This window comes from Poromitra crassiceps (assembly GCF_964638095.1).
Source record: "Poromitra crassiceps genome assembly, chromosome: 18".
NCBI lineage: Eukaryota > Metazoa > Chordata > Actinopteri > Beryciformes > Melamphaidae > Poromitra > Poromitra crassiceps.
The window spans coordinates 3,976,716-3,990,225 of NC_139636.1; the positions used below are offsets into that span (position 1 = coordinate 3,976,716).

Genomic DNA, 13,510 nt, shown 5'->3' on the forward strand with positions numbered 1-13,510 from the left:
CTGTCTGTCTGTCCCCCAGCACAGCAGACTGCACTGCCTGTCTGTCTGTCTGTCCCCCAGCACAGCAGACTGCACTGCCTGTCTGTCTGTCCCCCAGCACAGCAGACTGCACTGCCTGTCTGTCTGTCCCCCAGCACAGCAGACTGCACTGCCTGTCTGTCTGTCCCCCAGCACAGCAGACTGCACTGCCTGTCTGTCTGTCCCCCAGCACAGCAGACTGCACTGCCTGTCTGTCTGTCCCCCAGCACAGCAGACTGCACTGCCTGTCTGTCTGTCCCCCAGCACAGCAGACTGCACTGCCTGTCTGTCTGTCCCCCAGCACAGCAGACTGCACTGCCTGTCTGTCCCCCAGCACAGCAGACTGCACTGCCTGTCTGTCTGTCCCCCAGCACAGCAGACTGCACTGCCTGTCTGTCTGTCCCCCAGCACAGCAGGCTGCACTGCCTGTCTGTCTGTCCCCCAGCACAGCAGACTGCACTGCCTGTCTGTCTGTCCCCCAGCACAGCAGGCTGCACTGCCTGTCTGTCTGTCCCCCAGCACAGCAGACTGCACTGCCTGTCTGTCTGTCCCCCAGCACAGCAGGCTGCACTGCCTGTCTGTCCCCCAGCACAGCAGGCTGCACTGCCTGTCTGTCTGTCCCCAGCACAGCAGGCTGCACTGCCTGTCTGTCTGTCCCCCAGCACAGCAGGCTGCACTGCCTGTCTGTCTGTCCCCCAGCACAGCAGGCTGCACTGCCTGTCTGTCTGTCCCCCAGCACAGCAGACTGCACTGCCTGTCTGTCCCCCAGCACAGCAGGCTGCACTGCCTGTCTGTCTGTCCCCCAGCACAGCAGGCTGCACTGCCTGTCTGTCTGTCCCCCAGCACAGCAGGCTGCACTGCCTGTCTGTCTGTCCCCCAGCACAGCAGACTGCACTGCCTGTCTGTCTGTCCCCCAGCACAGCAGGCTGCACTGCCTGTCTGTCTGTCCCCCAGCACAGCAGGCTGCACTGCCTGTCTGTCTGTCCCCCAGCACAGCAGACTGCACTGCCTGTCTGTCTGTCTGTCTGTCTGTCCCCCAGCACAGCAGACTGCACTGCCTGTCTGTCTGTCCACCAGCACAGCAGGCTGCACTGCCTGCCTGTCTGTCCCCCAGCACAGCAGGCTGCACTGCCTGCCTGTCTGTCTGTCCCCCAGCACAGCAGACTGCACTGCCTGCCTGTCTGTCTGTCCCCCAGCACAGCAGACTGCACTGCCTGCCTGTCTGTCTCCCAGCACAGCAGACTGCCTGCCTGTCTGTCTCCCAGCACAGCAGACTGCACTGCCTGCCTGTCTGTCCCCCAGCACAGCAGACTGCACTGCCTGCCTGTCTGTCTCCCAGCACAGCAGACTGCACTGCCTGTCTGTCTGTCTCCCAGCACAGCAGGCTGCACTGCCTGTCTGTCTGTCCCCCAGCACAGCAGACTGCACTGCCTGTCTGTCTGTCCACCAGCACAGCAGGCTGCACTGCCTGTCTGTCTGTCTGTCCCCCAGCACAGCAGGCTGCATTGCCTGTTGAGACAGAAGGCGCTATATGCAAAGTTGAGGCTGACATCTGTGTGTCTCTCCTCCTTTCTTTTTTTGGATACATTTTTTAAATAAAAAAAATGTAATTAGAGCAAAGAACAAAAAAAAAAAAAAAAAATACAAAACACAAAACACATATAAAAACAGATTCACTCCAACCCTATAAATAAGAAGGCCTTTGGACCAACTTTCTCATACAAACGTGATGTGTGCGGAAACCTGAATCAGAGACAAATCACAACGCAGCATGGTACACTCTAACACAACACAGCATGGTACACTCTTTAACGCAGCATGGTACACAGCATGGTACACTCTTTAACGCAGCATAGTACACTCTTTAACGCAGCATGGTACACTCTTTATGGTACACTCTTTTTTTTTTAGATGATTGTTTTGGCCATTTTTGCCTTTATTGGATAGGACAGTAGGCTTTAGAGGATGACAAAGGACCACGGGTGGGATTTGAATCTGGGTGGGCCATGCGAAGGACTAAGCCTTTGTGGTCCACGCTCTACAAGGTGATCCAGCATGGTGGTACACTTAACATATTCTTTCTTTCTCCCTCTCCTCTCCTCTCCAGGTCTTAATCACAGAGCACGGTGACCTGGGGAACGGCCGGGTTCTGGACCCCAAGAACAAGATCTCCTTCAAGTTCGACCACCTGAGGAAGGAGGCGAGCGACCCGCGGCCCCACGACGCCGACGGCTCCCTGGAGGGCTGGCGGAGCGCCGTGGACTCGGCCGTGCGCGCCTACGTCAAGGAGCACTACCCCAACGGAGTCTGCACCGTACGTCCCACCCCACCCGGCCCGTAACCCCAAGAGTGCCGTAGGAATGAGTCCTAAAACCTGGAAGTTAGCATCGCCCGGTTCCCCTCGTCCGGAAGTCAAGGGACTTTTGTATGGGGGTTTTGGTTAGATGTCTGAAATAAGGTGTGTGGTTTACAAAGGTTTAGGATACTAAACCCCCTTGTGTTCAGCAAAAGAATCTTCACAAATAAACACCACTGATTTTTTAAGCCTTTTCTGAAAATCAAAATGTTTTGGCCATCACATTTCTGCTTCAAAAATCATAAAAGTGGTGTTCATTTGTGTAGCTTATCATGCTGAACACAAAGGTCACAGTTTCATAAACTTGTGTTAACCACAGACCTTATTTCAGGCATTTAACCCAAATCTCCATACAAAAGTCCCATTGACTTCCAGATGAGAGTAGAGATGTTCGCCTTAGTGCTGATACTATACTATTTTTATGTGGATTGAAATTCCAATTTTGGACACAAATTTAAGATTCACCAAATTCGAGGCATACTGTCCAACAAAGGAACCCCCCCCCCCACACACACACGCACGCGCGCACGCGCGCACACACACACACACACACACACACACACACACACCATTCAATCCACCTCTACCGACTATTGTTCTGTCTAAGCAGGAGATTAACTCAGTTTCACGACCCTCACACTCTTGTAAAGCCGTATAGAAGCACCGTTTTTCATTAGTCACAGGCCACAACCAGCCAACGGCGGTTTGAAATAGATCCCTGTATATTGAATGAGTCATTGGTTGATTTTAAAGATCAAGAACTTTGAACAAACCCTGCATTTAAATGAGCATATCTCCGCTGAGCAGTGTGTCTGAGCCCATGGCAGCTAAAGACTAGACTAACTTCAGTCACACCAAAGCCATTTGAAGGCAGTTTTCTACTCCAAAAACCAAGGTGAGCTCAGTTAAGCTCCAGCTCTATTTTCCTGCGCTGACTTGTTTATAGGTCCTTGAGTCATAAGGTGTCACTGAACAGACAGAGCTTTGATGTGAATACCTTATTTAATGTGTTAAAAACATGTTACGCTTCACAAACAGAATACTGCAGGTTCTCTCTGACCTCCAGGGATAAAGAAAGTATGACCTTATTATTAAAGCTGCATTCAGCGATGTTTTTGTGTTAAAATAAGTGTTAAATGGCTCTATGTTCTGACAGCAATCACTGAAATAGAGTGTTGGGTCAGTAACTTGGAACCCCCAACCCCCCAACTTGGAACCCCCAACCCCCCCGCTGTCCTCTATCTCTCTCCTGTAGTCCTGCAGGCAGGGCGGACGTATCTCTGCAACCAGAACTCGAGGTAGAGAGTCACTGATGGATTGGATTTGGGGTGAAAAAATACATATAGTCTTTTACAGGCATCGCGATCTGACCTCCTAGATAGTGGGAGGTCGCCCACCTCCCACTATCCAACAACAAACCAAAACATCGCTGAATGCAACTTTAATCCAGCTTCCCACCCGCAGACACGGACAATTGTGCCTGTATGGACACCTGACCGAGCCGGAGGCAACACGGGGACTCGAACCTGCGACCCTCGTGTTGGTAGGCACTAGGCAGGGAATCTAGCGCTGCAAAACCCGGACCCCGCAATGACTCTTTTAGTGTAACAACTCCTTGAGTTTAAAACTGTTCTGCTGGACCAGTACCTCCACTCCAGGATGGCATTATCTCTTCTCCTGCCTTTTATAAATCCATTGTGCTTACAAGCACAACGAGGAAGCAACACAAGTACCGAGTAAGAATTATTTCAACCGACCCAGTACAGCAAAGACGTTCAACTGTTTGGAAATCATTGGTCTAGTATAGCCCCTGTTTTGGTACTTATTTATGAATGCAAAGTGAACAGCACTGTTCTGTTGTAAATACAGGAGTCTGTGCTGTGAATGTGTAGCATGTGGTCGACTGAATAGCCTCTAAACACTTCACACATTTACAACCTGTTAGTTTCAGCTCGCCATCATCTTTCTTTTCTATCCGTCTCCAGCTGTCTACACAGGATGTTTAACCACAAACCACCTCTTTCTTCAGTTGGTACATAGTGTACATACATACATGTACACTATGACATGCATTGCATGTACTGTACTGTACATGCATGCACACATGTCCTACATACATTTGACAGGTCTGGGGCTAATTTTGGGAAGTTGTCTTAGACACCGTTTGCTTGTCCCCTCAGATTTACGGGAAAACCATTGACGGACATCAAACCATCATCGTGTGCATCGAGTGCCATCAGTTTCAACCAAAAAACTTCTGGTATGTTTGAGATGGAGTTATTTGATATTGCATGTGAGACCTATGTTTGAGATGGAGTTATTAGCCTATTTCACATTACACCCAAAGCAGCCAGAAAGATAGTGCCTAAATCAAAATGCATTTTGAAGATTTTGAAACGCATCATTTAAAAAGCCACACATGTTTGATGATGATTGTGTACAAGACCCTTGAAAAGCGTTGCTTTCATTGTCACTTTCCTCTGAGAGCCTTAGATTGTTATGCCTCATAAGCGTTGTTGAGCCATCCCTGATCGGGTTAATCTGATTGGATAAGGACCGATCGGGTTAATCTAATTGGATAAGGACTGCACCAATCCTATTTTACTGATCCCATGGCTCCTGTATGTTGTCAGCTACTATCCAAAAAGTCAATGAGGAGCTTTTAGAGCAGGGCTATTTCAATGAGTCGGGGCCAGATTGTGAAACTGAAATTGGCAGTACATTTTGTACATTTTTGAATGTTTATCCAAGCCATTTAGCATGCACATAAAAAGCAACAGTTAACAGATGGAATAGTCTTTACGATACTTTCATTTAACGGTTTGGATGATCTAATTAGATTCGGAGTATATATTTGTATATTAATGACGAAAAACAAATCTTCTGGAAACTACTGTAACTTCTAATTGCTAACTTAAACTTTTAAACTCCTTATTGCTTTAAACTCTGTAGTCATTTAAGTTTCTTATTTCATATCATATTAATGGCACCCATGTGTTATGTGAAGACATATAGGATGTTGGGCAGCTCAAGTGCCTCATGTTTCAAGTGAGGAACGCTTAAGTGCTTATTTGCTCCCTTTGGATCTTTGAAAAACTCAATATTAAACCCTGAGTTGACCTTCTCAGCTGACTAATTGTGATGGAATATCCAACAGTATGACTGAACTTCCTGAAGCAGATCTGGGGCTTTTTAGTGAGGGACACAGTTCAGTTACTGTTCAACTCAGTATAGTTTGAAAGACCTCACATCTCCCAGTAAACCACACTGAGCCCCCAATGAGTTTCATGCCAGCAGTTATCCTGCTTTTGGCCTGACGAGGTCCTCAATGAGTTTCATGCCAGCAGCTATCCTGCTTTTGGCCTGACGAGGTCCTCAATGAGTTTCATGCCAGCAGCTATCCTGCTTTTGGCCTGATGACGTCCTCAATGAGTTTCATGCCAGCAGCTATCCTGCTTTTGGCCTGATGACGTCCTCAATGAGTTTCATGCCAGCAGCTATCCTGCTTTTGGCCTGATGACGTCCTCAATGAGTTTCATGCCAGCAGCTATCCTGCGTTTGGCCTGATTAAACGATTTCAGACGGACAAGCCCGTCTTTATTGTCACACGATTACAATCAACACATGCACGGAGGGCCACAACACACACATGCTGACGGTGGCCGGTGAAATTTGTCCTCTGCATTTAACCCATCCTGGCTTTGTCCTTTCCTCCGGAGGGCAGGCCAGGAGCAGTGGTCGCTTTCTCGTACAGCGCCCGGGGACCGACTTCGGATGTTGTCGTCACTGGTCGGATGACGATGACGATCTGATCTTCTGCATGTTTTTAATGGGGGGGGGGGGGGGGGGGGGGGGTTATATACGGAGGAACCCCCCTGGGGGAGCACGGGGAGAACATGCAAACTCCACACAGACAGAAAGGCCCTTACGACGAGATACCCCACCTGGGCAGTAGGCACTGAAGATATGGGGGGGAACACAACCACAGCGCCCACAGTGTCCCAGGAGAGAATCGAACTCAGGACCTTCTGACTGCGAGGCGACAGCTCTACCACTGAGCCACCGTGCTCACTGATGACGTCCTCAATGAGTTTCATGCCAGCAGCTATCCTGCGTTTGGCCTGATGACGTCCTCAATGAGTTTCATGCCAGCAGCTATCCTGCGTTTGGCCTGATGACGTCCTCAAAGAGTTTCATGCCAGCAGCTATCCTGCGTTTGGCCTGATGTTGTCCTCAGTCATGGTAGAAACTAGAAAGACTGCTAATGAGTGCTTGCCTCTGCCTCTCTGACAGGAACGGACGCTGGAGGTCAGAATGGAAATTTACCATCTCCCCCACCACCACTCAAGTGGCAGGCATCATGAAAATCCAGGTGTGTGGGGGGGGGGGGACAATTTTAAGATGTTAAGAGGTGTGTGTGTGTGTGTGAGTGAGCGAGTGAGCATATGCAGACTGTACAGTACACGCTTAGTGTCTTGTCTTTTCAGAGCTGTGTGTGTGTGTGTGTGTGTGTGTGTGTGTGTGTGTGTGTGTGTGTGAGTGTGAGTGTGTGTGCATGCGTGTGCGCGCGCATGCATGTGTCTCTTTTAACTGTTCTAAATTTTGAACACACGCCCAGTCTGAAAGTGTGTTATTTTCAGTTTTAGCACACTTCACTTTCCTGACAACTAGATTATTTTGTCATTTGATTTCCCATACTTGATATTTACTATGCATTTTGTTCCCTCTGGTGTTGCACACTTCTCCTGTGAGTCATAATGTCTTTTGGTTTCTGGTTTCCAATTTCACCCATCCTGATATGCTTTCCTCTGTTTCTTTTGGGGTGTTTTGCATAAATAACCTCCAAAAGGGTCTATTTGTATCACCACGCACACAGCTTGTATTTCTGCTTTTCTTCAGTTTTGTATCAGTCAGATGTGCAGATGAACTAAAGCGAAACATTTGCAGGTCCATTACTATGAAGACGGCAATGTTCAGCTGGTGAGCCACAAAGAGGTCCAGGAGTCCATGTCCATGTCTGTGAGTACATCATGAGCATCCATGGAACTGAAGTTGTGTTAAGCTGAGGTTACACCAAAAGACTACAGTATTCTCCCCATTTTAGACAGGATTCCCAGTTGGGCAGAGTCTGTCTTTGTCTACATTAGTCTGCAGTTGTTGTGGGCAGTTGGTGTGGCCAGTTGACACCAAAACCTATAAGTGTATGAGGGCTACAGATTCTACATGCATGCACAGATATGATATGAAGACATTACATGTTCAACTACAGTATTTCAACAAAGTCCACTCCATTGCCTCCTGGCAGTCTTTAGAAATGCTTTGGAAATCGTTTGGAAATATTTGAGAAATGTGTCCGTATACTGGCGTCATCTCCAGTCAAACAGGCTCCTCAGATATCTGATCTACAGTATAACATCTCTCTGATTAAAAATATTATATATAAATATATATATAATATATATAATATATAATATATATATAATATAATATAATATATTATATATATATATATATATATATATATATATATATATATATATATATATATATATATATATATAATATATATATAAATATATCTCTCCATTTGTAATATTAATTTGTGATGATTATTTTTGGGCCAGTCATCATACACCTGACATTCAACCCTCTTTTTTATTTCCGTCCACAAATAATAATAATAATAATAATAATGATTGGATTTATATAGCGCTTTTCTAGACACCCAAAGCGCTTCACAGGAATCATTATTCATTCACACCATTCGTACCAGTGGTGGAAAGCTACGGGTGATGTAGCCACAGCTGCCCTGGGGAAGACTGACGGAAGCGTGGCAGCCATTTCGCGCCTACGGCCCCTCCGACCACCACCAACATTCATAGATATTCATACCCATTCATACGAGGCAATGAGGGTTAAGTGTCTTGCCCAAGGACACAACGACAACAGCTGGGAGGGAGCGGGATTCGAACCGCCAACCCTTGAGTCATTGGCCGACCTGCTCTACCTCCCGAGCTAATGCCGTCCCTGAAATGAGCTGGCATGACCAGAGATAGCTGTGTGGACACTGTGTTATGTGTGCCTCTTCAAAACTGGAAAAAAGAAACATAGCAGCATCATAGTACGTTGTTGCGAGCGCAGCATTTTTTGCTTTGTTTTGACCCCTGCTTTAGTGGGGTGGCACACAGGTGTGCCGTGACACACAGGTGTGCCGTGACACAGTGGTTGAAAAACACTGGTCTATATTGTAAGAAACTAAACGAGGCATCTTCCTCTCTATCCTCTCTATCCTCTCTTTCTCTGCCTCCTTTCAGAACGAGGCTGCAACTGCAAAGGAGTTCATCAAGATCATGGAGGCTGCAGAGAATGACTACCAGGTATGAAACCATCTCACCTGGATCATTTATTAACCTTTATTTATCTGGAGAAGGGCATCGTTCAACAACAGAACGCACACCGCGAGCGCTCCAGTCAAGTTTCTTTTTATTGCACCGGTGGTGACGTTTCGAGCAGGGTTGACTTTTTCCAGTGTTTTCTCCCAGCTCTGCACCTTACTGCCGGACTCAGCTGGGATGTGTGTGTTTTTGACTTTTTTTCATCATTATTTTGACTGGATTTGAGGATTTGGGTTTGTGCTCAGTGTGATGTAGACCGATTGTTGCCGGGGAACATGACGGCTTGACATGTAGGTTGGGTTGAATGATGATTTTATGGAGAGAGAGAGAGAGAAATTCCAGATTAAAAATGAATTACTATTTGTTCCCCATCACTGTGATGAATGCCCTTTTCATGACAACTATTGGATAGTTGTCGCCTCTGTGCTTCATGTAATTCAATAATTAATCAAGCAAAAATACCTGAAAAGGGTAAATTAAAATTGTTTTTCGTGTCTTAGTTCACCATTCTACATGTGCAGCTTGCAACAACATATTGACCATATGGAATTGAAATACATTTTCCATCCATTTGTCCTGATTTTGGTGCTCAACTCATTTCTCTCTCCCTCTCCCTCTCCCTCCCTTCCTTTTCTTCCAGACCGCCATCAACGAGAATTACCAGACCATGTCGGACACTACCTTCAAAGCCTTACGCCGCCAGCTTCCCGTGACGCGCACCAAGATCGACTGGAACAAGATCCTGAGCTACAAGATCGGCAAGGAGATGCAGAACGCTTAAAAACAGAGGACAACAGAACAGAACCCCCCCCCCCCCCCACACCCCAAACAACATTGCATGACTGGATAGTTGTATTGTCTTTGTACAAAAATTAGAGAAACGGGGACAAAGAAAGGTTTGGTCTCACAGCAAGGTCTCACGTTACACTTCAGATGTCTACTTTTACTGATGTTATTTTTTGTATACAGACACTGTTAAATCCTCTGTATATTTAATCTAAAGTAGTGATGATAATCATATCTGCGGAAAGTATAACTTGAGGAAATATTACAAGACATGGGAGAAGGGGCGGAGTCGGCGGACACTCATTATGCAAAAACACCCTTATACAATAATCACGTGTGCAATATTTATTGTGTTGGTGAGACCACACCTTTTGTTTGACCTGCTGAAAAAACTGTTGAGTTTGCGATGATGGTGAAACAAATCATGTTATGGGAGAATTCTGTCTGCAGTTACAAAAGAGCTCAGATATTTTGGCTAAAAACGGAAGACTCCTTTCACAACGCGGTTACGGTCAAATACAAAAAAGAACGTTATTTGTGTTCATTGACTGGTATCTTTGGCACAAGCAGTCACCGTTGTCAACCACTCAATGTTCCTTGTATCCCTGGTTTTGGTACTTCCCTCACGGTTTGCCCCATATGTCAAATCTCAAGCTTGCAACTCTCCTGGCTAAATTGCCTTTTGACTTGACATTGTCTGAACTCTCACTCAGCGCAGGGAGTTCTGTGACAACTTAACAAGCTTAATTAACAAGTCATTAATTGCTAAGTAATGTGCATAATGTCCAATTTACTATAAAATTGAAAAAAGTATCACTCTCCCCTCCAGTGCTTATTTTTATTAAAAACAGAACCTGACTGTATTATATAACAAGGCACATTGTAATATATACCTGTATGAAACATCATGTCTGTCAGTTTGGTGATTTATTTCCATGAGATTAATTGTAATTCAGTCACAATTATGTTGCATTAAATGACAAATTTTCTATTTGCCGACTTTGCTGATTTCTCCCACTGTTGTCTATGCCATGATATAAAGAGATAGACGAATTAACATCAAACACAAGGTATAATATGTGGCATTGCTTTGTGCTGAACATATCTCTAGTCTGAATAATGTTATGGACAACACCTTTAGAAATGTCAAATATTGCAAAATGGCGAGAATGAATCAGTTTTCAATACAACACAAGTGCATGTGTGTTACATCTCACGGTTCTCACCTCATCACAAACCTGAAGTTAGGGTTCTTTTAGGTCCAAAACACAGATCAGCATTAAACACAAGATTTTGTCAGTGTGGTAATAACACATCACACTTTTTCCTCAGTTAAGAGAAATGTAACAAATTTCTTAAAAAGTTTTAGTACCGTAATGTTTAAATTCTCAGTCAAACGGAAAAACAAGAAGAGACCACGGCTTCAATGCGCAGATGAAATATCAAAGTTGCCAATTGATTTGTATTGCCGCCATGATCCACGGCTCATCCAGGTGTTTCTGCACTAACCCTTCCCCTGACTTTTATATTCAGGTGTTTGTTGTTTTTCTTCCTTGAAAATGTAAGAGGACAGTCATCAAGCCTTATTTCCAATATTATCCAGCTCCAGCCGGGGCCAATACAGAGCACGCACCCTAAGTACAGAGCACGCCCCCCAAGTACAGAGTAAGCCCATAGGCCAATCCCTCTATCTAAAGAGCACCTCAAACAAACAACAGTCCAAAGCACTCCTTCCCAAACAAGAAAATGTTACATAATTTAAAAGAAATATGGCATGTTTTACATATTCTCACAAAGCGATCTAGATGGATAAATAGCACTACAGGTGAGAGGAAAATGTAGCCTATGTTTTTACATTCCTCTATATACATGGTATATCATAATTATTACATCTTTATTATCACACAATTAACCCTATTATCATCTTACGAAGCTGTAATGTAAAGTGCTACCAGTAGTTCCTTGACAGCCTATTTGTAGACTGCTTGTGTTTTTGCCAATGTCATGCAGGCAGAACATGTAATGCTGACAGTTAATAAATGTGAAAGCAAACACTGGGGAAACAGAATGATACTGCCTCCACAGAGAAACCAGTGACACACAGAGATTTCAGAATAACTTTCACAACAGCGCTCTCCTTAAACACTGATGAGAAATGAGAATAGTTCACTGTGCAATCAAATCATGAAAACCTGAGGCAATAGACCCTTCTCACGGGGGCCATTTTGTGTCGAAAAGGCAGGGCAAACACAGGTGCAAGCAAAACACTAATGAGGGTTTCCAACTTCCATGATTGTAATTTGGAAACCCTCATTAGTGTTTTGCTTGCACCTGTGTTTACCCTGCCTTTTCGACACAAAATGGCCCCCGTGAGAAGGGTCTATTGGTCTCAGAACTTTAGATACTTTTTTAATTGGTCATGGGCCGACTATTCCACTGGCTCGAGTATGATGGGAGCTTAAATGTGGATAAATATATAGCTATATTTCCATATCATTTGGCTTCCATAGCACAATATAATCATGTTCATTGTTTGCAGGTATTCTTTTGTGCAGATTTTCACAGGAGTCACTCAGGGACTCACTTTTAGGGAACTACATTTTTCAGCCTTCATTCTTAATTCAACCTCAATGCCTCATTTAAGATGTGAGTCAATGTAAAATGAACGACAGCGCCATCTTGAGGCCGTTACTGTCCAGATTAGCGAGCAGCTGGCTAACTGGGGAGCTATCGTTAGCCCAGTGTGCTGTGCAGACACGTCTACAGGGTGCTGCTACTACAGAGACATATGGACTGCTGCTGGAAGACATGCTAGCTACACATGAGGAGGATTTAACTGGCTTCCACACAGACAGACACACATTAAGGTAAGTTCACACAGCACACAGCGATTTCACGACTCCATGAACGTCGGCTCACACTTTTTTAAAGTTGAAAGTTTTTATGTTTTTTGTGCAACGTTAGCCAGCTCGTTAGCACTTAGCTAACAGACTGAGTGGCTAACCTGTACTGTAGCCAAGTTTAAATGGAAACCCTCATGCTTGGAAACCATTGGAAACGTGCTGTGCTGTTAGCTACGTTACATGCATGCTGCCTGAGCATCACTAACATGCTTCAAGCACTTTTCCTCCTTACCAAGCAGCCTAAAACCTGGAGCTCCGGAGGAGCAGAGCATTGCATTGTGTTGATAGAAGTCCAGGGTAACTTTCATCATGTAGCTTTTAAAGCCCTTATCTGCTAGTTTACTATGATGGGAACTACGCAATGGTGTCTTTAGACAAGTTCCCTTTCTGTTTTTCTGCTATCTGCACGATAGCTCATTTGACACCAAGGATCAGCCTTCGCTATTCTACAGAAATGTAAAAGCACTGATCCCCCCAGAGATCTCCAGCTTACCACTGCTGCTATTAGTCTTCTGGACCTTTAAGTGTTTGTTGCATCTGTTGAGTGTGCAATGTGGTCAGTTGGCATTATTGACATTATTGTCTCTTGGCTCATAGCAGCAAGTGATGCGTCTCCTGTGTGTGACTGTGTGCTGAGCAGCAGATGGAAGAATGTGTTCTTTCAGAAAGCCAGCTGGCTGCAACTAGAGAGGGCAAGAGAGCCTTTAGGCACACACAGACTGGAGAGAGAGAGTGTGTGTGTGTGTGTGTGTGTGTGTGTGTGTGTGTGTGTGTGTGTGTGTGTGTGTGTGTGAGTGAGTGAGTGAGTGAGTGAGTGAGTGAGTGAGTGAGTGAGTGTGAGTGTGAGTGTGAGTGTGAGTGTGAGTGTGAGTGTGAGTGTGAGTGTGTGTGAGTGAGTGAGTGAGTGAGTGAGTGAGTATGTATGTATGTGTGTGTTGGAACAGTCATACCCAAAGCATGGTCACTGGACCATGTGAGGTGCGTCAGCTTTAATGTGGCGTACTGGTGCCTCTCAGCAGAGGTGTTCATGATGTCTTTTGTTTGTGCCCTCT

The 13,510-nt window shown here is 45.4% G+C and overlaps 2 protein-coding genes across 3 annotated transcripts in view; both read left to right on the forward strand.

The window, feature by feature from the left end:
- Positions 1–10,548, forward strand: part of LOC310792623 (F-actin-capping protein subunit alpha-2) — a 42,084-nt gene extending 31,536 nt beyond the window's left edge. Inside the window, exons 5-10 of the mRNA XM_083654340.1 lie at positions 2,126–2,332; positions 4,555–4,634; positions 6,668–6,746; positions 7,322–7,393; positions 8,689–8,751; positions 9,410–10,548. Of these exons, the coding sequence (XP_083510466.1) occupies positions 2,126–2,332; positions 4,555–4,634; positions 6,668–6,746; positions 7,322–7,393; positions 8,689–8,751; positions 9,410–9,550 (642 nt within the window). The 3' untranslated portion in view covers positions 9,551–10,548. The remainder of the gene's footprint in view (positions 1–2,125; positions 2,333–4,554; positions 4,635–6,667; positions 6,747–7,321; positions 7,394–8,688; positions 8,752–9,409) is intronic.
- Positions 10,549–12,312: 1,764 nt separating this feature from the next.
- LOC310792653 (suppressor of tumorigenicity 7 protein homolog) overlaps positions 12,313–13,510 on the forward strand; it is a 93,805-nt gene continuing 92,607 nt past the window's right edge. For both annotated transcript variants that reach the window (XM_083654372.1, XM_083654373.1), the window contains exon 1: positions 12,313–12,422. The gene's annotated coding sequence lies outside the window, so the exon portion shown is untranslated. The remainder of the gene's footprint in view (positions 12,423–13,510) is intronic.